The following is a 27962-nucleotide window of genomic DNA, read 5'->3' as shown; positions in this document are numbered from 1 at the left end:
TGTGTGTCAGGCCTACAGCGTCTACTCTGCCAACTTCTGCCAGGGCACAGTGCCACTCATATCTGTTGTCACAGTAGCTTGCACGCATAGTACCAATAATCGAAAAAAAAGATGACAGGCAGAGGCAGGCCACCCTGCAGGGGCCGTCGTGGTGCTGTGATTCCCTTTGGCCCTAGAATAATGCCCAGTGTTCAGAGGCCACGTACCCTGAACTCGAAAAGTTCTGAGGACATAATTGACTGGCTAACACAGGACACCCAATCTTCTACAACTTCCGCTCGGAACCTTGACGCACCATCCTCCTCCAGCTTAGCTTCGGGCACCTTTCAAGTTACCACTCGCCTGCCTGCCGCCACCACCAACACCACAGCTGCTATACTTGATTCGTCAGAGGAGTTATTTACACATCAGTTGGAAGAAATGAGTGATGCGCAACCATTATTGCCAGAGGATGTAGATAACAGGGATATGTCTCAGTCAGGCAGCATTACACACATGGACGTATGGTGTGATGATGATGATGTTGTACCCATTGCTGCTTCCTTTCATGAGTTGTCAGATAAAAGTGAAGCAGTTGATGATGACGATGCGTCCGTGGATGTCACGTGGGTGCCCGCTAGAAGAGAAGAAGAACAGAGGAAAAGTTCAGATGGGGAGACAGAGAGGAGGAGAAGACGAGTTGGAAGCAGGGGGAGGTCGTCGCAAGGAGCTAGGGCACAGTCAGACAGCGTGCATCGGCACCCGGGGCCAGCCAGACAGCACACCAATCAACGCATGCTGTTGCCACCACCAGAATGCCGTCATTGTAGAGCTCAGCAGTGTGGCATTTTTTTTTCTGTGTCTGCCTCTGACAATAGTGAAGCCATTTGCAACCTGTGCCAAAAGAAACTGAGTCGTGGGAAGTCCAACACCCAACTAGGTACAACTGCTTTGTGAAGGCACATGATCTCACATCACAAACACCTATGGGATCAACACATGTGTACAAGCAGCACACAAACTCAAAGCCGCTATCCTCCTCCTGGTCCAGCATCTTCAGCCACGTCAACCACTGCTGTCCTCCTTGCCCCCTCTCAACCATCCGCCACTCCATCTCTCGCCTTGAGCAGTTCCTGTTCATCTGCCCACAGTCAGGTGTCTGTCAAGGACACGTTTGAGCATAAGAAGCCAATGTCACAAAGTCACCCCCTTGCCCGGCGTCTGACAGCTGGCTTGTCTGAACTCTTAGCCCACCAGCTTTTACCATACAAGCTGGTGGAGTCTGAGGCGTTTAAAAAATTTGTAGCTATGGGGACACCGCAGTGGAAGGTACCCGGCCGAAATTTCTTTGCACAAAAGGCAATCCCCAACCTGTACTCGATTGTGCAAAAGGAAGTAATGGCATGTCTGGCACACAGTGTTGGGGCAAGAGTCCATCTGACCACTGATACCTGGTCTGCAAAGCATGGTCAGGGCAGGTATATCACCTACACTGCACATTGGGTAAACCTGGTGACAGCTGCCAAGCATGGAATGCGTGGCTCTGCAGAGGAGTTGGTGACACCGCCACGACTTGCAGGCAGGCCTGCTGCCACCTCCTCTACTCCTCCTACTCTATCCTCTTCCCTAACCTCCTCGGCTGAGTCCTCTTCTGCTGCTGCATCTTGCTCCACATTAACGGCAACCCTCCCGCTCCCCAGGGGCTATTCCACATCCCGGATACAGCAGTGTCCCATCGTCTTGGGGTTGACTTGCCTGAAAGCAGAGAGTCACACCGCACCAGCACTCCTGTCCACCCTGAACGCACAGGTGGATCAGTGGCTGACTCCGCACCAACTGGAGATCGACAAAGTGGTGTGTGACAACGGAACAAATTTGTTGGCGACATTGAATTTGGGCAAGTTGACACATGTTCCGTGTATGGCACATGTGTGTAATCTGATCGTGCAACGCTTTGTGGATAAGTACCCAGGCTTACAGGACGTCCTGAAGCAGGCCAGGAAGGTGTATGGCCATTTCAGGCGTTCCTTCACGGCTATGGCGCACTTTTCAGATATCCAGCGGCGAAACAAAATGCCAGTGAGGCGCTTGATTTGCGACAGCCCGACACATTGGAATTCAACACTCCTAATGTTCGACCGCCTGCTCCAACAAGAAAAAGCCGTTAATGAGTATTCGTATGACCGGGGTGCTAGGACAGTCTCTGCGGAGCTGGGAATTTTTTTGCCACATTACTGTGAAATAATAGCAGTCAGTTTCCTTCACACGTGTGTGTTTCAGGGCCTGCCAGTGCTCAGTGTCACACCAGTGCAACTCATATCTGGTGTAACAGTAGTGTACATTTGACTGCATAGAACACACTTCCCCTTATATACCAAGAGCCCTCTCCCCCTTATCCCCCCAAAACAACAGACTCAATTCTCCATTTTAACTGGGGCTTGGTAGTGGTCACACCTCAAATTTATTTTATGTAAACAACATAACCATTTAAAACTGTACTGCAGTTAAAATTTAACATCAGCTTTTACCTCAACATAAACCAGAAACTCTTATCAAGGCGGTCTGCCGACCGCCAGACTCCTGGCGGGCATATGTGCCTTTGGTACCTTTTCCTCCAACTCCTCTCTTACCAGGCCACCGAGGAGCCCGTGTATACCTACACGGTGCTCTGACCGCCACTAAGGAGGAAAAGTGCCTGTTCTAGGCCATCCTGAAGGCCCAACAAAAATATGTCCAGGCCAATATCGTTCAGGTGGACCCCGTCCAGGATCATAAAATGCCTGTTGTCCCCTTCAAGCTCCCGGTGGCAAACAACCCCACCACCTCTCGAGCACACAAACCTTGCCATCCAGGAGTTCACCAGCTGGCAAGATCGCTCGATGGCTTCGGCATTGCAGGCCCCCTGCCACGAAACCCTCGGAACAATCTCCGACCACACCAGCACCAGTTCCATAAAGAAAACCTTCAGGAATGTCAAGATGTCCTTGCCTGGGGTGTGTGGGTTCCGCATTGAGACCGTCACCCGCCTCTCCTCTCTTTGAATAGGGCAGTTGCCAACAAAGTGAGAGAAAGGGGATTCGGGACTCGCCACTTTTACCGCCTCAGAGTATCTTCTACAGGTGCTGATGGTAGCGAAGGTAATGTAGAAAATCCCAGACATGAAGCTCTGAATGCCAACGGTGTCCACAGAGGAGAAGCCTTGATCCGCCAGCATCTTCTTGCAGAACACGTCGTGGGATATGTCCGGCACCCTTCCATCCACTGGCTTTTGCTTCAAGGCAAAATTCTGCCTCATCCAGGGCTCCAGGGTTGGAGCTTCTTGGTTGGGGGTTCTGCTGCCATTCTGCCTTGCTGTGGTGGAGGTTGAAGCTTGCTGTGGTTGGTGCTGGAACTCCACGCCTTGCCCTGCAGCTTCCTGGGTTGACTTGCTTGTTGAGGCCATGGCTTATTCCAGCAGGCTCTTTCCTCTTCCTTTCCTGCTTATGGAGAGTCTTCACAAAGTCTTCTTTCCCGGGTGGGAGGAGCTATGCAAATCTTTTCCAGAGGCGGCAAGCTTCTATGAAGATATTTGTCTTTCGTCTTTGCCGAAGTTACGGAATTCCCCGATGATTCCCTTCTTCCAAGTTCTTTGTTGGCTTCTTCCAGAGCTGCAGTCTTCAAGATCTTCTCCTTCTTCGGATGTTCCGAGGCATTTTCAGGAGATGATCTTCTGGTGGTTCTAATAAGAACAAAAAGTACTGCAATCGTACTACGCAAAATCTCTACCATAATGCTGAGAGTTCTTCAGACCTTGGAGATCATGGTATCTCCCCTGCCAGGTAAGACTCCGCATCAACTATGTAATTTTCCATGGGAGCTTTGCCATGGATCCCCCTCCGGCATGCCACAGTCCAGGTGTTAGTCCCCTTGAAACAACTTTTCCATCACTATTGTGGCCAGAAAGAGTCCCTGTGGGTTTTAAAATTTTCCTGCCTATTGAAGTCTATGGCGGTTCGCCCGGTTCGCACGTTCGCGAACATTTGCGGAAATTCGCGTTCGCCGTTCACGAACGGAAAATTTTATGTTCGCAAGATCACTACTCACAAGTGAATACATGGCTGATGGGACACAGTCAGGCCAGATACACAATGAGCCACAGGTGACATTTACTCTCTACTTATTCTTGTCTTCTCCATCTGGTCCAGATCGCCATGACTTTTTACCTCAGCATAGGTTTCTGCCTTGACATCTTTGGCTCCTTACTTTACTCTCAGTCCTACAACAGTTTTTTCACAGTGCCACACAATGCATCCCCTGTATATAATACTGCCAAATACTGTGCCTCCTTTAATATGCTGTACTGTTTGAGTTACTGTGTTTATTCATGGAACATCTCTAAGGGATCCCTTACACCCACAGAAGCTGATTTTTTTATTTTACAATATGTTGCGTTACTACAATATGGCAGTTGTAATGGATCACAATAGAAGGATATTGAATGTAATGGGTTGCCTGGCACAGAGCTCCCAAAAGTAACAAATAAAGATATAATGTAAATAATAAACTTTTATTTATTTGTTTATTGTTTTTAATGTAATTATTTATAGTACCAAAGTAAGGTGTCTTGCACTTGATGTCTTGAAGTTTGTGTATCTTATAATAGTTGTCTACATCTTCTCTACAGAACACAGCTGTTTGCCTGGCTGCCATCCATGCTGGCAAAGTTTCTAATGGAGGAGGATACATTACAGTGCAAAAGTTACCAGGCCAAGAGATGTACATTGGTTCCACTATGAATGGAATAATCAGCCTAAATTATGGAATCTCTGCCACATCCTTTACCTTTCTTGGTTACTCAACACAGGCAGTGGCTTCAACTATTTCTCCTAATACTACTACTACTAGTAATCCTACTTCTGCTATAGTAACATCCACGTCTGTTACTGTGACTACGTCTACTATGGCTACAAACACTATCTTCCCTACAAGTCCTGTTACTTCTGCCACTACTACTGTTACTACCACCAAACTTATATCTACTACTATTCCTATGAGTAGCACAAAGAATAACATTGCCACAAATGCAAGTACTGCCACTACTGCCACAACGATAACTGCAGTTAACATTGGTAAGATTTAAAAAGTTCTCTATATTCTCCCAATTTTCAAGAGCAATTAAAGCATTACTATAATAATTATGAATTTTTGACATATCGGACAGACATGTAAAAAGTTAAGATCGCTAGTGAACTGCGCACGGTTTGTGCAGCATTAAACTATTGACAGGTTCACTCTAGATTCACATTATATAGATCTTGTAAATAGACCTAACCAACTGATGCTACAATTATGATAATGATGTGTTTTAAGTTCACCTACAGTTTACACTTTTTTCCTAAGCAATGGTTGGATACAAAATGGGTTAAATCATTTAGATACGTCCCTCCCTTTAGCTCTAATCTCAGTTTTGTAAAAAAAGAAAAAAAAAATGAAAACTATACTGCAGTTAAAGCAATACTTTTACTAATCACTTTTATTGGATCTATTTCTCAATTTAGTTGAATTAAAAAAACAGACAAACAGACATATAAAGAGTGTACTAGACTGCAAACTGTTAATGCATCCTAACATTCTCAGCCTTTCCTTCTCTTTTCTCTTACAGGAAAAGTTGACTGTTATACCTATTTAGATTTGCTGACTGGAGACCCGCTCATGTGAGTACCATTAGTATGTAAAGACAACCTACACGGCAGCAGCTGGCTACACACAAGCTGGTCCTCCTGCCTTGGTGACCACAATTTAAGCACATTTATCTACACACATCATCATCATCAGAGTTTTATAAATGCATACTCCATACAACATCTTTTCTTTCTCTCTACATCCATTCTGTAAATATAAATGTTGTCTCTGTGCTTAGCGTAAGAGTTGTTCTGTTTCCTCAGACCAATGAGCTCCTACTTCTGCCCCTATATTTTTCACCCAGAATGAATCTCACCTACAGGCATAGGCCATGTTCACACAGCAAAAATTGTGGAATGTCTGCCCGGAAAACACAGCAGACATTCTGCAAATAGCGTCTGGAACATGGTGGCGCTAGGACCGATTGGAAATGTGCTGTCTCCATGGACGGTAATACATTGTTGAGCGGATTCAGCTGAAAGAATTGAGGCCATTAAGCAGAGGCTGGAATCGGGATTTCCCAGCAGCCACTGAATTTTTCTGCTTGATCCCTCCACTCAGAAAATTTGTCATGTAAACACTGCCTAAGGCAAAGACCCTGCAGCAGCATCCTCCCCCATCTTTTCTTCTCCTGTTTGACTGAGACTCTGTTAACACCACCAACTTATCAAAAAATGCTCCTGACATATACTGTATGGTGGATGTATAAATAGACTTATAAGGGCCTAATGTCTAGTGAACTACACTTGTCAATATAAAGGGAAGAAGATATTAAAATTTATGGCACGCAGCGGCATACCATACATTTGCAAGTAAAGTCTACTTACAAGTAAAGGTTTACATGTTCAAGTATATTTACAAGTCAAGGCTATTTACAAGTAAAGTCTATACATGTACAAGTATATTTACAAGTAAAGTCTTTGCATACTGCATATACTTCTGTACATACACCACAAATATGGTATGAACATATATATATATATATATATATATATATATATATATATATATATATATAAAGATATCTATAGAAAGAGAAAGAGAGAGAGGTAAACTACCTGAGGCCTGGCACTCAACCTCTCATCTTACAAGGAGTTGTGCTGCCTCATTTGGAACAATTTAAATGGTGTGAACAGAGTTTGAGGTTTGTAAAAAAGTGTGGGATATCATGGAGCATGGATGACACGGAGTGCTCAGAGGCGACTGCCGACGGTTTCGTGCAAACAGCACTTCTTCCGGCCTCAAGAGACCGGAAGAAGTGCTGTTTGCACGAAACCGCCGGCAGTCGCCTTTGAGCACTCCATGTCATCCATGCTCTACCTGCTGTGAACTGGCCTGGATTTCTGCAAGTTCTGAATGGTGAGTGCCGGACACTATTGTGGCGAAGCCATGGGGTGTCTCAGGGTGCGATGGTGTGGTGTATGGGGCAGTTGTTGTAGCCCAGGGGCAAGGTGTTATTAACCCCTAAATGTTTGTGATGCCAGGGCATGGTTTTCCCGGTAAGCAACCAAACGGTAGTACCGCTATCCCAATGTTAGGCAGGGCAATAATAGTCTAAGACCAGGTAAGGGTTAACGGTAGCTTTACTGGGGTAGACAGATGGAAATAGTCTTTACAGCTAGGCCAGGATCCCAGAGAGGTGGCCAGTAACACAGAAGGACCTCACAGCTTTCTGGGACTTGTAGTGACTTTGATAGACTCTAGTTCAGCCACAAAAACTAAAAAAAAGACTTGACTTTGGAATTGACTGGACTCTATGTAGTGACAGCAGACATAGACTTGACTTACTGGAATGTGGCTGCAGGTGGCTTGAGGCCTCCAGATATGCTGAACACTAGCTCTGAGATGTCTGGTCTTTACTGTGCCTCAGGATCTAAGAGATTGTAATGGCTGCCCCTCTTATAAAGGGGGGCTGAGCCAGAAGCCCATAGGTCAAGCTGCAGGTCACCTGGTTAGCTGGTGCTCTCTGGGATACATAACACATCATGTGAACACATTATCATGCAACTAACTCAAAGGTCCTTTAAGGTCCTTTATTCATAACACACATAACACTATACATTTCATGTATTATTATGGGGAGACACTGCAGGAGAGCCCCTAGGACACAGAGAGACTCAACCTGACAGGGCCTAGGTACTGTACGGGACTATATCCCGTACTGGGACATAACACCATCTTCATACATGTGTAGACTTCTTTCTTAAGTCCTTGGACCACCAGGGAAGAAGAAGTTATGCTTGTATTGCCGGAGCCCATTTATTTTACTTTGTACTTAATTTCTCTAATATAGGTGTCCCTGTTACCATTTATTATCTTGTTGTTTGAGCTTGAGGTTTCTAAACATTTTATAACTCCAAAATAAAACACTACAATCAAAACTTACAATAAAGCATATCAATCAAATACAAAAACATATTAAAAACATTACACATACATCAATTGGCACTATAAATAAGTCCCATCAGGGAGCATACTTCTGTGGCAGGCAGGGTAACTGTGCTACTGCAATAGAGAAAATAATTTTACATAAAGTATATTCTAAAGTCATAAAAGTCTGATGCTTGCAAAATAAGGTGCTTAGTGCATATTAGTTTAAAAAAATCAGACTGAAGACAAATCCCCTTGGAAAAAATCCCGAAGATGGGTTAGGGTTAAAAATTGTTCAATTCCAAAAACCCTTGTTCTATTCCCACCCCTAAAACTTAGCTTTTATGAAGCCTCTTAATAGCATGTATTGTAGAATAATAATGATAATGAGACACTTTTAAAACCACAGTCCCATAGTGTGCATATCAATATATATATATCTCATATGCTCTGTACACAAGTAACGTTATTAGTCACCAGTGGTCTGCAGTAACCCTGGTGCTACAGCTTATAGGCACACTATTAGGACCGCTATTTAAAAACTAACAATGACCCCCTCTACATGTTTCGTTACATCAGTAACGTCCTCAGGAGGGAAACGGGCATCAACTTGTTCCTACTACCCTCACTCTATTTATGCGCCTTGTATGTCAGGACAATCCGCCCCCTGATTGCATCCCAACCAATCAGCGCGGCGGTCTCCGTGTTGCTCTAACACTGGTGCATATGTTTCTCATTAACAGCTTAATGTGCCGGCCTCATACCCAATTCCAATGCTTGCTTCCTCCGATTTCATCTGTATGTGCTTCTGCTCTAAAGCGCTGTGTGCTCTTTCGGTTCCGTAGTCTTAGATCTCCGTCCAGGTTTCGGTATTCGCGCACGCGCAGATTCTCCTTCTCAGCGCTTAGCTGCCAGTGTCGGCTGAATATTCTAATAGAGCAGTAAGTTTGCAGCCTCCGCAGTCTCCGCAGCTTAGTATAAATGAAAAGATGATAGGAGCAATATAATGATGATCAGAGACATACCGCTTGTGACCAGCAAAACATACCATGTCAAATCCTGTTAGTATACTCACTTCCATGTTCTAGTTCCAGTTATTTCATATGAATAGGGCCCTAACATTAAGTCAGAGATAGCTGAATTAGGCTTCTACGGCCATAGTAAAGAGAATATTAGATATCAATCATATTATAATGTTCCATATCCTGGATAAAATAGTAAGTATAAGATAGATATTGATTTACAGTCACAATGACTGAACATTTCACACTAAAGTTCAATGGAAAACACTAGATGTCAGATCATATTTTTACATTCAGTTCTTTACTCTGGATCCAGTCACTAAATGTGAGGTGGAACCTAACGATAAACCTGAGGTAGCTAAATTAGGATTAGGCGCCCACAATAACTAGATGTCAATGCTGTTATAATATACCATACCCTGCATAAATTGATGGGTCTTTGTCTGTCCTGATGTACAGCCAAAATTACTGAATACTGTACATTAGCGTTCAATTATAGAGCAGAACAGGTTGTGTTTAAACTCAAAACTTATCTCTTTAGGTTACATAATCTCTTTTATTATCAATATTTGTCTGTCGCAATTTCACAAAAATGCTGCGAAGGAAAAACCTTTGTTTAAACCGGTAGATGATAGGCTTTTCAACCTATATATCAACCTCACCTTTTCCTTAAGGAGGGCTTTGTCAATATTGCCCTTCCTCGGTCCTAGGGTCAGTTGACATATTCCCCAAAATCTCAGTTCCTTAACACTACCCCCATGTACCGCATGCATATGTCTTGACACCGATGTATCCGCTCCAGTTCTTATATTGCTGAGGTGTTGGCATATTCTTCGCCTAAATTGTTGGGTGGTCTTACCCACATACAATTTTGGGCATCCACAGCATACAACATAGACAATATTTTGTGATTTACAATTGATAAATTGTCTGATTTCATACTCCCGGTTATTCACTGGGTTTGTGAATTTCTTAATCTTAGGTACATGGATGTAAAAACTGCATTGGCCGCTGCTGTAGGACCCAATGGTCCTGCTCCATAGCCAATTATCTGGTCTACCCTCTTGGGGCAGGTGGCTTCTTACCAGCAGGTCCCTCAGATTGGGTCCCTGCCACAACGTCATTCTCGGTTTCTTACCCACAGCCTCCATCAGGTCCACATCTCCCAATAGAAGATGCCAGTGTCAAGGTAGTATCTTCATGATATCCTCAGTTTTGCAATCATACGTGCCAATACAACGAATCATTTGTTGTGAGGTTTGTGATGTCAGTTGCTGTTGTTCGAGGAGCTCCCTCCTCTCACTTCTAAGAGCCCTGTGGTAGGCTGATTTTAAATGCCTTCTCGGGTAACCCCGCTGCCTGAATCTACAGAATAGTTCCTTACTTTCCTTTTGGAAGGAGATCTCTTCTGAACAGTTCCGTCTGGCCCTAAGATATTGGCCAACTGGGATACTCCTCCTCAAGGACCCTGGGTGCCAACTTTCCCAAAGTAATGGGAAGTTGACTGACATTGGCTTTCTGTATATGGTGGTCTGCAATTTCTGGTCATGGTCCACATAAGTGTGTAGGTCTAAGAAATTGATGGTCCAGCCACCAATCTCATATGGAAAGCCCATCCCTACTTCATTAACATTAAGTATGTTAACAAACTGTGAGAACAGGTCACCATCACCATCCCATAAAATGAGGATGTCATCAATATAACGCCCCCAAAACAAAATGTGCTCAGTGTATAAACTATAAGTGTCACTAAAAACTATCGTGTCCTCCCACCACCCCAAAAATAAATTTGCATCATTAGGTGCACATGACATACCCATAGCAGTGCCTTGTGTCTGGTGATAGTATTTACCATTGAAAAGAAAATAATTGTGCGTTAGTACATAGTCCAAAAGTGCATAAACAAACTTATTGTACTCAGAAAAATAAGCGCTCCTTGTGCTCAAAAAATGCCTAACCGCTTTGAGGCCTAGGTCGTGACGGATGTTGCTATATAAGCTTTCAACATCTATTCTGGCCAAGATCATATTTTCCGGGACTGTGATATCCTGAATTTTAGTGAGTGGGTCTTTTGTGTCACACAAATGTGAAGGAAGTGATGTGACAAAAGGTGCAAAAACATAATCCAAATACATACTCGCCCCCTGAGTCAAACAGTCGTTACCCAACGCAGTCGGGCGTCCCCTGATGGAGTTCATGGATTGATGTGTTTTGGGTAAAGCGTAAAACCTGGCAATGTGGGTTGAACATAAATTTTAATTCCTGTTCCGAAATAAGGGATTTTGCTCTGGCCTCATCCAACAGATTCTTATATACCACCAGGTATGCTCTAGTTGGATCTGATCGAAGGATCTCATATTTTTCAGGATCAGACAATAAGTTCATGGCCGTGTCCATATACTGTACTCTGTCTAATACCACCACAGTGCCACCCTTGTCTGAGGGCTTAATGACTATATTGTCATCAACTCTCAGACTCTCCAGGGCCCTTTGCTCTGACAAAGGCAGATTGGTCGTCTCCACTCATCCTTGGCTCTGAATATTCTCAATATCCTGTGTAACCAATTCAACAAACATCTCGATGTTAGGATACTGTGAGAAATACGTTGTCATCTGAGATCTGGGTTTCAGATTCGTGAAGGGGGCTACAAATTTGATTGGGTACCCTTCACTTTCCAGGAACAGCTCATGGAGGTCGTTAAGTGCCTTCTCCTCCCTTTGTAGGACTGATCTCACATCTGAGTCCCGTTAGGCATGCCATTTATGAAGGGCCACCTTCCTTGCGAACAGATTGATGTCTATTATCCAATTAAATTTGTTGAATTTTTCTGAGAACAATCAGTTTGTTTATGCACTTTTAGACTATGTACTGATGCACAATTATTTTCTTTTCAATGGTAAATACTATCACCAGACACAAGGTACCGCTATGTGTGTGTCATGTGCGCCTAATTATGCCAATTTTTGGGTTGGTGGGAGGACACGATCGTTTTTAGTGACACTTATAGAGCACATTTTGTTTTGGGGACGTTATATTGATGACGTCCTCATTTTATGGGATGGTGATGGTGACCTGTTCTCATAGTTTGTTAACATACTTAATGTTAATGAAGTAGGGATAGCCTTTACATATGAGATTGGTGGCTGGACCATCAATTTCTTAGACCTACACACTTATGTGGATCATGAACAGAAATTGCAGACCACCATATACAGAAAGCCAACGTCGGTCAACTCCCTATTACATTGGGAAAGTTGGCACCCAGGGTCCTTGAGGAGGAGTATCCCGGTTGGCCAATATCTTAGGGCCAGACAGAACTGTTCAGAAGAGATCTCCTTCCAAAAGGAAAGTAAGGAACTATTCCGTAGATTCAGGCAGAGGGGTTACCCGAGAAGGCATTTAAAATCAGCCTACCACAGGGCTCTTAGAAGTGAGAGGAGGGCACTCCTCGAACAATGGCAACTGACATCACAAACCTCACAACAAATGATTTGGTGTATTGGCACGTATGATGGCAAAACTGAGGATATCATGAAGATACTACCTCGACACTGGCATCTTCTATTGGGAGATGTGGACCTGATGGAGGCTGTGGGTAAGAAACCGAGAATGACGTTGTGGTAGGGACCCAATCTGAGGGACCTGCTGGTAAGAAGCCACCTGCCCCAAGAGGGTAGACCGGATAATTGGCTATGGAGCAGGACCATTGGGTCCTACAGCAGCGGCCAATGCAGTTTTTACATCCATGTACCTAAGATTAAGAAATTCACGAACCCGGTGGATAACCGGGAGTATGAAATCAGACAATTTATCAATTGTAAATCACAAAATATTGTCTATGTTGCATGCTGTGGATGCTCAAAATTGTATGTGGGTAAGACCACCCAACAATTTAGGCAAAGAATATGCCAACACCTCAGCAATATAAGTAGTGTTGAGCGGCATAGGCCATATTCGAATTCGCGAATATATGGACGAATATTCATTATATATTCGCTAAATTCGCATATTCGTAATATTTGCGTTTTATTTTCTCATATGTGAAAATTTGCGTATGCGAAAATTAGCATGTGTGAAAATTGGCACGCCAGTCACACACAGTAGCCTTCTTTACACCACACAAGCTGTAAGCAGAGAGGGGTAATCACTGTGATGTGTACTGTGGTGAGAAAAAAAAAACAATATTCGTGATTACGAATATATAGCGCTATATTCGCGAATATTCACGAATAAAATTCGAATTGCGAATATTCACGAGCAACACTAATTGTGGTTAGGACTTATCAGTGTGCGTGGTCTTACCTGTTACCTGCTGCCAGGGAAACCTGAAAGAGACATGATTAATACAACACGAAGCTTAACAACTACCTGTCCTTTGAACAGCGGTTGAAGTGTGCCTGAAAACCGCGTCGACGGTCTGCCTTTAGAGGGCATCCCCTTATGTACATGATAAATGAAAGAAAGGGTGAGGCGGGTGGGTTTCGCCAACCCAGCATACACCCATAGGGAGGGGTTGCCGGGGATTAAATATCCTAAGCCCCTCCCACAAATGCAGCCTGCTAGGCTTTCTACTTGTGGTCAGGACTTATCAGTGTGCGTGGTCTTACCTGTTACCTGCTGCCAGGGAAACCTGAAAGAGACATGATTAATACAACACGAAGCTTAACAACTACCTGCCCTTTGAACAGCGGTTGAAGTGTGCCTGAAAACCGCGTCGAGGGTCTGCCTTTAGAGGGCAAAAAGACAACACTATTAGGGTAATTTGAAAGTGAACTTTATTATAAAGCTAAATGATGAAACGCATCGGCCATCTCCCTTGAGGGATCTGGGACATACGTGGCGTACGCATCAGAGCGCCACCTGCCCAACTTCTGAATCACGTGTACTGGCACCTTATGCCTGGAGGCCGCTGATGCCGCTCCGATCCGAAAGGAGTGCCCTGAGTATTCCCTGGGGTTGTGGCCTAACGTACGAAGTAACGTGTGAATATGTGACATGAACGTGGAAGTAGTGAGCGCCCCTGCACCGAAGGGCAACAGAGGTGACTCCGGAGGTTTGTCGTGTAGCATGTTGGCCAGTTGTGACAACACCGCCACCGGGCACCATTTATTACCTGAAGGGAAATACCTCACCACTGCACCCCACCTGCATGTCTTAGTGACAGAAAGTGCAACCTCAAACCAAGAACCCTGCCACCTCAAGTGAGCTTTCTGTAAGTGTGTGGTGCCCCGCCTAGCACACGAGAATTCTCCCGGACGGAGGAAACCATAAAAAGCCAGATACACCGCAGACTTTAGAATCAAGCTGCGCTCGAAACCGAACGGGTTACTGTCCAAAGCATCGGACAACACCCTGAACAGGTCACCGCTGATAGGCCTCCGGAGAGCCGGAACTCTGGAGCTACGGGCCAAGACCCCTCTGAGCGCAGCCTTGACCGCCTGAGATGAAAGAATAGAGAGCCTGTCCAGGTGAGCTAAAGAAATGAAGTGCTGGATGCCTGACAGATAAGATTTGATGGTACTATGAGATAAGTGCAGAGAAGAGTGGCAAAAACCAATGAAAGATAGAATGACCTTAGTGTCGAAAGAAAAAGGAATATTGTGATGCGATATATAAGACCTAAAAGTGTTGTAAGCCGCGTGGTATGCCTTCTTAGTGTTGGGTGCCAAGGCGTCAGACATTAAGTCCCGGGCCACTTTCGTGTAATAGGCTAATCCATGACTAGCTGGGCCAAACCTGGGGCCTGAGCTCCGACCAGCTCTGCCTGTGGGACCACCTGTGAAAAAAGACGGAAATTAGCCCTGGATAGCGCATCGGCGGCTGTATTCTCCACCCCAGGTATATGTATGGCCACAAAATTAAACTTGAACTGCAGGGCCACCCAGACTAACTTACGAACGAACCTCATGACTGTGGTGTGATTGGAACTGCCTTTGTTTACTATGGCTACTGTCGCCTGATTGTCGCATAGGAATTGCACCGTCTGCCCTGCCCATTTGTCACCCCACACTACTGCTGCTGCTACAATAGGCAATATCTCAAATAGAGCAGAAGTGCTGCCAAAAAACCCCAGCGTCAACATCTGTTCGGACCATTGCCCCGCCATCCACCTGTTGCCCCACACTGCACCATATCCGGTGGAAGATGAAGCATCAGTGCAGACTTTGGGGGACCACTCGGAGGCTGGCGGAACAAACATTGCTGTGCCATTCCAATGCTCCATGTACCTGTCCCACATCCCAAGATCAGCCAGGGCTTGCCGATCCAGGGATACCCTACTGTGCTGGTGTGGGACATCGTGTAGGAGGGACAAGATCCTGGACACAAATGCCCTACCCTGCGGAATGACCCTTATGGCAAAAGCGAGCATACCTAGCAAGCTTTGTAATTCAACCTTGGTCGTGATGCGAGAGATCGTGAACTTGTGGATGGTCTGTCTGATTCTATTGAGTTTGTCGGTAGGCAGGCTGACTTGCATGGTAACTGAGTCTAGGATTACTCCCAGAAAGGTGAGGCATCTGGCTGGACCAACTGTCTTCTTGGGAGATACCGGCACCCCAATGTCAGCAAACAGCCCAAGTAATCTGGCCAACTGGTCTGGCTCTTCCCTCGGACCACTGAGCAGAAGAAAGTCATCCAGGTAATGGATGACTTGGCTGCATCCGGAGACATTGACCAGCAGCCAGTGCAATGCCTGGGCCAGTTGGTCAAACAACCACGGGCTGCTTTTACAACCGAAGGTCAGCTTGGTAGCGAAATAATAAGAACCCTGCCACTTGAGACCGAACCATTGCCACTGATCCCTGCGTAACGGAAGCAACTTGAACGCGTCTGTGACGTCTGCTTTAGCCATCCAGGCCCCTGGACCTGTCAAAAATCATCCTTTTCTTCCCACTGAACTTCCCCGTCACCACCCCTACCGGGCTGACTCTCCATGAAGTGAAGGGAGAAACTGCAAAGGGCCCAATCATGTAACCTTTCAATAACTCAGTGTTAATTAAATCGGAGATGACTACGGGATCGTGCAGAGCCGTCAACAAATTATCACATTCATGTGTGGATTGTGGAATCGTGACCATGCCAGCGTGGAAACCCTCTGTCAACCCGGTGACCAACCACTGCACCCAGGCCGGGTCTGGGTGATCTACGAGTAAGGCAGCTAGGACTGCGGTGCGAGCCCCGCCTAGTCATGCTGACCCCTTTTGCCTGCAAGCCGAGCCCGGGTGTGCCCTAAAACAGTAAAAACAGACATGCAACAACCTGCAGTTGCTGTAGTTGCAGGAAGAGATGTTGTAATTGTTGCATATCTGCGAGCCACCGAGGTAATGCACCGGACGGCCCAACTTATCCACTGATGGAGCGGGCCTCGAGAAGGTATCTGAGGATGTGGATGGTCTGGCTGCCCCATGCTCCCCATGCTGCCCAAGCCCTGCGCACGATGCTGTGGCGTGAGTGATGGCCTGACAGTGAGCGCACGCTGGGAACTTCAGATTCGCAAAACGACTGCATAACATCTGCGAATCCTCTAGGCTCCAGTCAGTCACGTAACCATCCTGGCTGAAAGCGGCCGCTGCCATAGCCGAGAAACTTCTATGATAGTCGTAGAAGTGGGTGCCACCATACTTGTACGCATACTCAGTGACCCTCAGCAAGTACAGGTCGAGCTCCTCCCTTCTCTCCGGCCTGACAGAGCATATCACTTCCCTGTACTTGCTGAAGGCAATAACATACTCATGAATGTTCAATTTCCTTTTCAACCTAGCGTCCTTGCTTTTGAGGACCACTGATAACTCTGCACAAGCTACCGTCTTAGTGTCCTCCACATCAAAAGCAGATATCAGAAGTGAAGCCAAGTTAATGTCCTTCCCTTCCAGTATGTCCTTCCTCAGGGCCGCCGGGACAAAATGCACCGGTGACACCCTTGGTGGCCCTGGACGCCTACCTGGGTTGACCTCCACTACTGGGGCAGTCGCTACCGCAGGGGCAGGCCCCTGTGGGGCTACTGGGGCTGCCGCCTCCTGAGTACCCCTCTTCTCAAGAGACTCCAGTCTACCCATCATGGATATCATCATGGCATGTAGTTCATTTAGTGTAGACTGGCTCGAGGTACCCTCCAGAGTGCCAGTAGCATCCTGATCCGCCAAGAGGAGCTTATATAAGTCCGCTTTACGAGCGGTGGCTGGGAAAGGAATTGCCCTCTTGCGCAATTCCTCCATTAGCTTGGGAATCGTCCACACTCTGTATGCCGCAGAGGAGGACGTCCCTCGCATGGAGCTCCTGCCTGGAGTTTCGGGGATGGACATCGGGTCCTCGATGTCTGAAACGTGAGACATGACCTGTCCGGGCCGAAACGGGTGCCGGGGAAAAAGCGATAATAGTGAGTATCTTGACAAAACTGAACAACGTGTCCCCCTTGACAGGTGTCCCCCTTGACAGCTACTGACCTGACCCCTAACGAAACCACAACAAATCGAAATATCCGATGGACACCTGTAACGCCTGTGGATAACCAAATGAGAACACTTATTACCTCGTACCCCTGACAGTGCCTGAAGTGTGCAAAGGTGTGGACCCTGAAATGAGTGATGACCGTAAGTCGAGTGCACCCCTTGGTACCCCTGATGCCACGTGCAAGGTGACTGACAGTATGTAGGAGAGCGCTATGAAATGCATGACGCGTGAAGCCATGATGTGTATTATGACAGTGAATACCTCCTGACGGCGGGCCAAGATTACAGTACACACCATCCCTGACTAACTAGCAATGGTCCTGAAGACGTGTCAGCAACCATGGCAGGTAAACGGTCACCCTTGAAGAAGAGTCAAGATAACAGCAACCGTTACCCATGTACCTGGAAATGCTCTGAACGCGTGCCAGACCAACGAATGCACTGTAACCCCTCTGACGGATTGGAGTCAGACTACTCTTGATAACAGCATCTATGTGATACTGCTACTGTATGTACTATTTAAGTTGGTGTAGACCAATATTATGAGAACTGAAAACGGAAGGCGAGAACTGGCCCCACTACCAGGAAAGTGACAACCACAGTGTGACATAAGAACAGAAAAAAGAGGAAAAAAAAAAAAAGAAATTGCCGTGCGGCTAGTACTAACCGAAGCCCCTAGGCGTAGATGCAATGTACAACACAGGAACGTAGCGACCACTTAACCGAAATACACCCAATCTGAAACAAAATAATAACCAGTGTTTCTGAGCTGAAACTAACCACAGAGTTACCTAGCTAACAAACCTGAAAAATGACCCAACTAAACCCCCGCTAGCCCCCCTACTGCCCCACTCCCTGTTGATGTGAACCATAAACGTATGTGCGAGTTACTGGGTATCTATATGTATGAGTACATATGCGGGGGGGAGGGGCATCCACCTTGTCTTGTTTTTTTTTTGGTTTTTTTTGTACACATGCACACACACACACATATATATATATATATATATATATATATATATATATACATATATACACATATTCCCCTTTTTTTTTTTTTTTTTTCTCTGGTGCATGTATCCAAGGCCTGTGCCCCCCGAACACTGGTGCACCTGCCAGGAACCATGCTTCTTAAACCAACACTGCATGTACCCCACTACAAGTGCTCTCTTTTTTTTTTTTTTTCAATACGTGCGTGTGTTTGAGGCCTATGCCCCCCCAAACACCGGTGCACCTGCCAATAGCACCACCTTCAATACCAACACAGTGTATGCATGAATATACCACTATACATGTCCCCCCCCCTCTTTTTATTTTTTTTATTTTTTTTTACCTACCGCAGCACCACCTGCGGTCCGCAGGCGGAACTGCAGCCCAAACCAGCTACTCCCCTGGCCTGCTGACTCCCTTCAACCAGAGACCCAGCGCGTCACGTGAGACGCTGAAGCTGTGCGCCCACGTGGGACGCTTCTCCCGTCGCCGGTTGCGTTGAGAGCGACCGTGCCCAGCCGGTGAGGCCTGCCCCAGCACCCGCTGACCTACGTGAGGTAATACCGTCCCCCCCGAGTGCAACGGCACTCCAACCACGTGTGGATGAGGATGCGCAGGGAGACTCCGGGTGTCGCGTCCCCCCGCCCACCCCCGCTGCAGCCACGCGCCACATGTCTCTGCATGACCGGCCAGCCTGGCCAAGCTGTCGGTGCCCCCTGAAGGATACTGCCGCCTTGCGGACCTTGGGTGCCGGAAACCGCCCGCCTGAGGGGAGAAAAGATGCGGCCAACCCGCCGGTACTCCGGCTCTTACCTGTATTACCAGTCCCACCTGCCTAGCGTACGCAACGAAAATCCCAGCCGATTTCGCCAACCCAGCATACGCCCCTAGGAAGGGGTTGCCGGGGATTAAATATCCTAAGCCCCTCCCACAAATGCAGCCTGATATGCTTTCTACATATAAGAACTGGAGCGGATACATCGGTGTCAAGACATATGCATGCGGTACATGGGGGTAGTGTTAAGGAACTGAGATTTTGGGGATTATGTCAACTGACCCTAGGACCGAGGAAGGGCAATATTAAGGAAGATATATAGGTTGAAAAGCCTATCACCTACTGGTTTAAACAAAGGTTTTTCCTTTGCAGCATTTTTGTGAAAGTGCAACAGACAAATATTGATAATAAAAGAGATTATGTAACCTAAAGAGATAAGTTTTGAGTTTACAATCTGTTCCGCTCTATCATTGAACTCTAATGTAAAGTATTCAGTCATTTTGACTGTACATCAGGACAGACAGAGATCCACCAATTTATGCAGGGTATGGTATATTATAACAGCATTGGCATCTAGTTATTATGGCCGCCTAATCCTAATTTAGCTACCTCAGGTTTATCGTTAGGTTCCACCTCCCATTTAGTGACTGGATTCAGAGTATAGAACTGTATGTAAAAATATGATCTGACATCTAGTGTTTTCCATTGAACTATAGTGTGACATATTCAGTCATTGTGACTGTAAATCAGTATCTCTCTTATACTTACTATTTTATCCAGGATATGTAACATTATAACATGATTGATATCTAATATTCTCTTTACTAAGGCCGTAGAAGCCTAATTCAGCTATCTCTGACTTAATGTTAGGGCCCTATTCATATGAAATAACTGGAACTAGAACATGGAAGTGAGTATACTAACAGGATTTGACATCTAATGCTCTTATGGCACAGCCTGATAATTATTCATTATTGAGACTAAAATGCTGGTCACAAGCGGTATGTCTCTGATCTTCATTATATTGCTCATTGCATAATCATCATTGCATTTATAGCAAGCTGCGGAGACTGGGGAGGCTGCGAACTTACTGCGCTATTAGAATATGCAGCCGACACTGACAACTAAGCGCCAAGAAGGAGAATCTGCGCATGCGTGAATACCAAAACCTGGACGGAGATCTGCGTATGCGCCGACTACGGAACAGAGAGCGCACACAGCGCTTTAGAGCAGAAGCACATACAGATGACGTCGGAGGAAGCAAGCATTGGGACTGGGTATGAGGCCGGCACAATAAGCTGTTAATGAGAAACATATGCACCAGTGTTAGAGCAACACGGAGACCGCCGCGCTGATTGGTTGGGATGCAATCAGGGTCAGACGTCCCTGACATTAGGGCTGGGCTGAATGGCCAAATATGTGTATCGCGGTATTTTTGTATTTTCATGGTATATAACGGTATCCCCCCCCCCCAAAAAAAAAATGTCATTATTAGCCCAGCTCTGCGCTATCCCCATCGGGAGGTACCACTCATGTCACCCGCAAGTGCTGCTCTCCTCGTCCTCCTGTTTTTTGCAGCCGCCAGCGCTGACACTCTATAGCTGTATCCCTATGCCCGGGCTGCAAAAGGTATACAAAAATAAACTTTAACGCATGTTCCTACGTCGGCCTCACGCTCTTCCTGGGGACGTGAACGTTGGACAGCCGTCAGCCTATCGCCGGCCGCAGCGATGTTCCAGCTCGACCAGTGATACAGTATAGAGCAGTGGTCTTCAACCTGCGGACATCCAGATGTTGCAAAACTAGTTTTGCAACATCTGGAGGTTGAAGACTACTGGTATAGAGTGTCAGTGCCAGCGGCCGCAACAAACAGGAGGACAAATAGGGCAGCGCATGCGGGTGATATGTGAGTAATACCCTGATGGGGACAGGGCAGCGCTGGGCTAATAATTAATTGGGGTGGGGGCAGAACAGTGCTCGCAGGTCACATATGATTAGTTCCCCGATGTGGGGACAGCGCAGTGCTGAGCTGACAATTCATTCCCGAGGGGGAGGGGCCAAACCGGTATAGCGGTATGGGTTAAAATTCATATTGTGCAGCACAAAAATTTCGGTATTCGGTATGAACCGGTATACCGCCCAGCACTACCTGACATACAAGGCGCATAAATAGAGTGAGGGTAGTAGGAACAGGTTGATGCCCATTTCCCTCCTGAGGACGTTAGTGATGTAACAAAACATGTAGAGGGGGCATTGTTAGTTTTTAAATAGCGGACCTAATAGTGTGCCTATAAGCTGTAGCACCAGGGTACTGCAGACCACTGGTGACTAATAACGTTACTTGTGTACAGAGCATATGAGATATATATATATATAATGATATGCACACTATGGGACTGTGTTTTAGGGGTGGGAATAAAACAAGGGTTTTAAAACATGCTATTAATAGGCTTAAGAACAAGCTAAGTTTTAAAAGGAATTAAACAAGGGTTTTAAAAGTGTCTCATTACCATTATTATTCTACAAAACATGCTATTAATAGGCTTAAGAACAAGCTAAGTTTTAGGGGTGGGAATAACACAAGGGTTTTTGTGACCAGGGGTTTTCCCCTGTTTTTTTTTATTAAACAATAAATCCTGGCATTTATTATACACATATAAGCTTTACCAAAATGCTTCAGTAGAATATTATGCTGTAGATGTATTGATAAGTGTTTGGATATATTGAGTGATATTTTCTTTTCTTCTTAGGATTCTATGCCCACCAAACTGCAATTCATCATACTTTGTGTACGGAACTGATATTTATACATCCGTAAGAATTTTTTTTATCCTCATAAAAGCATATGAGAATGTCCAGGCATGCTGGGAATTGTAGTTTTGCAACAGCTGAAGGTACCCTGGTTGGGAAACCCTGCTCTACAGTCTAGCTCAGTTCAAAGGGAAAGGGATCTGAAACATTCAGCTCCATACATTCTATACACTTTGCTGAGCTGGGGTCCCACCTGCATTTTCTGATTTTTGTCTCTGCCAGGCTGCTGCAGGAGACAATCTGCTGGGGTTAATTTCACATAAAGTTGTAACATTTTTATTAAGAAGTATATTAGAAAAGTAAGCCAAATCAGCTAATCTATAATATATTAGATTTCATTGATGGTGACAATTACCATTTAAAGGGGTATTCCAGGAATAGAAAAAAACTGGCCTTTTTTCTTTCAAAGACAGCGCCCTCCTCGTCTCCACTTTTGGTGTGGGATTACAACTTTGCTCCATTCACTTCAATGGAACTGATGTGAAGAACTATACCCAAACTGGAGACAAACAGGGAAAGGTCTTTGAAAGAAAAAAAGGCCTGTTTTTTATTTTATTCCTGGAATACCCCTTTAACAAAAATGCTCCTCTTAGAATCCACTTACAGGCATACTTCTTTAAAGTGGTGAAACACATTTTTTAAAATCAACTAGTGCCAAAAAGTTAAACAAATTTGTAAATGACTTCTATTTAAAAATCTTAATCCTTCCAGTACTTATCAGCTGCTGTATACTACAGAGGAAGTTGTATGGTTCTTTTTGTCTGACCACAGTGTTCTCTGCTGACACCTCTGTCCACGTCAGGAACTGTCCAGAGAAGAAACAAATTCCCATAGCAAACCTATCCTGCTCTGGACAGTTCCTGACATGGACAGAAGTGTCAGCAGAGCACTGTGGTCAGACAGAAAAGCTCCTTTTATATATCAAACAAACATACTATGAGAAATCCAACAGAGTCTACTCTTTACTAGTATCACAGTTAAAAGAGAAGTTTCCTCATTCTACCCCATTTGCAGTCATGCATTCTCAGGGCCATCTGTTATATGCACTGGACCAAATAGCACAGCATTACAGAAGTATTATACCAACTTATATTTACTTCCCTCGCCCTACCTGCCGATTCATTAGCTGGGACTGTTTAGCTTTCTGACAACTTCCCAATATCTCTCTCCGGAAGCCCTACAGACTGTTAATGTCCCCATCATGGTGAAGGAATTGAGCAATACTAAGTATTGGTATCTCTGCAGATGTTGAGCCTTTTCATGTCTTTTAATGCCCAGTGCCAGCATACCCTGGTCTATGCTTGCTTCAAATATTACCAATCTTCCTAAACCCAGTAAAACTGAACGTTCTAACTACCATCCCATTTCACTGGTCAATGCAGATCTAAAAATACTGATTTTGCCTCTGAACTCATTTACAAGGACCAGGTGGGATTCGTGACCCACAGACAGGCAGGAATAGTATTCAGTGCACTATTGACCTTGTTGGCGTGGCCAACAGAACTGGCTCAGAAGCAGTGCTTTTGAGTTATTATGCCCTCTGAAACCACCCACCTGTGTTTCAGACTACATCAATGTATGTACTGGCATCTCCATTCTTGCAGGCCCCCCCTGGCATACCTGGGCACATCAACTGCTTTACAGTGATAGCCCAATACACAGCATATGGGAATCCATTGTGACAGCAATGAACTCCCTTTATGACGATCCAATACATTCCTCCACAACTCATACTACCCTCCGTTCTTTGTGTCAAGAAAGGAGTCCAGTAGAGGAATGTACTATGGAGTTCCAGGAATATTGATACAGCCCTGAATTATGTGGCTCTCATTGAACAGTATTGCCTAGGCTTAAATGACCTAAAGGATAAGATGGCATGGATTGGAGTACCTGCCTCTATGGAGGATCTTATCCTCCAAGGTCACCCAATTGGATAATTGTTTCCGAGAATGTTTAAAGGGGGACGAGTAGCCTAGTCATATCCTGAAGGATTGTCCAACAAGACCACAGATGGGTACATTTTTATTCCATACCATGCCTGCCAGTTTATAATGCTTCCTCACGTCCTATCTCCTTACAGCTGGGAGGTAATAAAACCAAGCTCACAGCCATCCTAGACTCAGGTGCCAGCAGCATTTTTTTTTACTTATCCCCTACTGCATGTTTCAGTCTACCAACACACACCAAGACACATCCTTCTTTGCTACATATGGTTGACAGAAGCACACTCACGTCCTGGCACCTTGAAGTCCCATCTGACCTATATGACCATCGAAAACAGCATCAAGAACAGGTTGTATTGGACAGTTTCCTCACCCTTGTTTTCTGCTATCCTGGGTATCACATGGCTAAAGAAACACATCCCTTCTGTGGATTGGATATTTGGCAAACTGACCCTTAGCTGACATCTGGCAAAATTGACAGACATTGGAGATCGCTTTGATGTCCATCATTTAAATGGTTAAAGGGGTACTCTGCCCCTAGACATCTTAAGAATAGGGGATAAGATGTCTGATTGCGGGGGTCCCGCCGCTGTCTCCCTGCTGCACCCAGCGTTCGTTTAGAGCATCAGGTGCAGCACCGGAGGCACGTCACGGCCGCGCCCTGCTCGTGACGTCATGGCCACACACCCTCAATGCAAGCCTATGGGACGGTGCGTGACGCCCCCTCCCATAGACTTTTATTGAGGGGACATGACCATGACGTCACGAGCAGGGCATGACCGTGACGTCACGAGCCTCTGCCCCGCATCGCAAGTCATCCGGCATGGAGCAAAGTTCGCTCCGTGCACCGGATGTCTGGGGTACCGTAGCCGAGATCGCAGGGGTCCCCAGGAGCAGGACCCCCGCGATCTGACATCTTATCCCCTATCCTTTGGATAGGGGATAAGATGTCTAGGGGCAGAGTACCCCTTTAAGCGCGGCAGTGAATAGTGATTACAGCATTTAAACATTAAATGCCGGTCATTCCTGGTGTCTAGTAGGATACCATTAGGCAGGCTGAACACCGATAATATTGCACCGATAACATTGATCCATGTAAGCCATTGACTGATGGCTTAAAACAGGTCTCTAGGTGAGGCCAAAAAAAAAAAAAAGTATAAAAACGTTTTACAAATATGCCACATTCTCCCCCTAATAAAAATGCAAATCACCCCCTCCCCCTTTTCCCAACATCTGAATTAAACATTGGAAAAAAATAAATAAACGTATTAGGTATCACCGCTTATGCAATTGTCCAAACTATTTAATAATTACATTTCTGATCCTGCACGGTCAATGATGTAAAAGCAAAAAAATTACAAACGCCAGAATTGCTGATTTTTGGCCACATCACATCCTAGAAAAAAGTGATCACAAATACCAAACTAAAAGTGGTACCATAAAGAAAAAAAATAAAGGCATATGGCACAAAAAATAAACCTTGACACTTAAGTTATAGGGGTCAGTACAGTGGTCCCTCAACATATGATATTAATTGGTTCCAGGAGAACCATCATATGTTGAAACCATCATATGTCGAGTACATATGTCTATGTAAAAATGGTAATTGGTTCTGGGGCCTTGGAAACATTGTATGTTGAATACATATCTCTATGGGAAACTGCTAATTGGTTCTGGGATGACCATTGTATGTGGAGTGTATGGGGAGTGTTTAACAAACCAGGGTGCCTCCAGCTGTTGCACAACTACAACTCCCAGCATGCATGTACAGCCATTGACTGTCTGGGCATGCTGGGAGTTATAGTTTTGCAACAGCTGGAGGCACACTGATAGGGAAACATTGATGTATGGGGTGTATAGTGTGTATATGTATTGTATGTGATGTGTGACATCGCATACAGTACTGTACAGTTCTTTAAATACCTTCAGGGGGGACAGAATGTCCTCCATTACGATCCTGCCGACTACAGCTCTATAGGAAAGGAAGGGGAGGGCAGCCAGCAGCTCATTGGATGCCTGCAGCAAGATGCTGCAGGCTATTGGCTATGGCTGCACTGGGGGGGCGGGGCTTACACGGAGCTCACAGTGGAAGCCTGCGTGAGTTAGCAGGACAGTATGTGAGTAACAGGAGGCAGAACGGGGCACACGGGGCACATTAAACAACTATCTGTCAGTTGCTGAAGTTGTCAGCGCTGTCAGATAGCTGTTTGTATGATGGCCCTGACACACAGCAGCATCATATGTCAATACTGCCTTCAACATACGATGGGCTCTGAGAGGCCAACATATGTTGAAATGATCATATGTCGGGGCCATCATAAGTCGGGGGGTCACTGTACAAGTTTTTCATTTTTTTATATACATAAAAGAAACATAAATTATCAAAATTTGGTATCATTAAAATCAGACGGACCCATATAATAAAGATTGCATGTTAGTTTCACCTTAAGATTATTGCCCCACAAAAACGCGCAATTCCATATATTTTTCAGTTTTGCAATACATATCTTTTTCTTTTTTCTGGCTTCGGAATAGATTATATGCTAAAATAAAGTGCCAATGAAAATTACAACATTGCCTCACAAGAAATAAGCCCTAATACAACTTTGTCAGTGGAGAAATCAAAAAAGCTGTTTAAAGAGGGTGTAATGCAAGCACTTAAAGGGGTAATCCAGGAAAAGAAAAACAGAGCTCATTTCTTACAAAAACCACTTCCCGTCTGCCTGAAGGTTGGGTGTGGTATTACAACTTGGCTCCAGACTTCAATGGAATCGAGCTGCAGAACCACACCCAACCTGGAGACAGATGGGGTCCAGTTTTTGAAAGAAATTAGCTCTGCTTTTCTATTCCTGGATAACCCCTTTTAGGCATGGTTTCCACACAGGTTTTTTTTCTGGTGTTTTTTGTAATACTGCCACTGCAGTTTTTGAGCCAAAACCAGAAGTGTATTCAAAAGGAATAGGACAAAGAATGGACTTATACAATTAGATCCACTTCTGACTTTGGCTCAAAAACTGAAGTGGGAGTTTTCTTAAAAACAAAAGAAAAAAAAGAAAACGCCAGAGAAAAACCTGTGTGGACACCTAGCCTAATAATGTAGTGTTTACCTGCGCTTATCCTTGAAAAATGCCATACTATTAGTTGCAGCGATGCAAGGAACTTTAGCATTGTCCCATTTAAGTGAAGAGGACAATGCTGCTACTAATAGTATGTTGTTTGCAAAGACAAATGCAGGTAAACATTGAAGAGGCAGTGGCGCTTGCAGGAGGATCCTGACCTCTTCACACAGATGATTTGGCAGGGGTCCTGGGAGTCAGACATATTGATCTAATATTGATGGACTGTCGGGAGGATATATATTTTGCACCCCTGTTCTGTAACCTGTGCTTCAAGGTAGCACAAAAAATATGGTAATTTTCAAGCATGCTGCATTGCACTCTGAGCAGAAAATACAACCTTTTCATAGAAGCCGTACAGATAATTTCTATAGATTGATATATACAGCACCTCAGTTTGTGTCATATTTTTCCTAGGACTCTGATTTGTGTCCATCAGCGATACATGCAGGAGCAACCACGGTCAATGGTGGATATGTGACGGTAAAACGGAAACCTTTACAGGGCACATATATTGGCTCTACTCGAAATGGGATTAAAAGCTCAAGCACAACATCACTGTTGGTTATGGAATCTTTTATGTTTTTGTAACAGATAACATACCCTCTGTAAAAAATAAAACATGTCATAATAAAAAGGATATTCAGAATGTTATGTTTGTATACAGCCAGTAGTGAGATGTGTGAGTTAAAGGGTACCTCTCGTCAAATAAACTTTTGATATATTTTAGATTAATGAATGTTGAATAACTTTCCAATAGCATGTTAATGAAAAATATGCTTCTTTCTATTGTATTTTTCCCGATCAGTCCTGTCAGCAAGCATTTCTGATTCATGCTGGAGTC

General features: G+C 45.0%; 1 protein-coding gene across 1 annotated transcript in view; it reads left to right on the top strand.

The window, feature by feature from the left end:
- LOC130282106 (clotting factor C-like) overlaps window positions 1–27752 on the top strand; it is a 53524-nt gene extending 25772 nt beyond the window's left edge. The window contains exons 6-9 of the mRNA XM_056530008.1: window positions 4643–5087; window positions 5621–5672; window positions 21999–22062; window positions 27536–27752. Of these exons, the coding sequence (XP_056385983.1) occupies window positions 4643–5087; window positions 5621–5672; window positions 21999–22062; window positions 27536–27709 (735 nt within the window). The 3' untranslated portion in view covers window positions 27710–27752. The remainder of the gene's footprint in view (window positions 1–4642; window positions 5088–5620; window positions 5673–21998; window positions 22063–27535) is intronic.
- Window positions 27753–27962: the final 210 nt, after the last annotated feature.

The sequence above is a fragment of the Hyla sarda genome, chromosome 7 (genome assembly GCF_029499605.1).
Source record: "Hyla sarda isolate aHylSar1 chromosome 7, aHylSar1.hap1, whole genome shotgun sequence".
NCBI classification, from domain to species: Eukaryota; Metazoa; Chordata; class Amphibia; order Anura; family Hylidae; genus Hyla; species Hyla sarda.
This window is presented reverse-complemented; position numbering and strand designations above follow the sequence as displayed.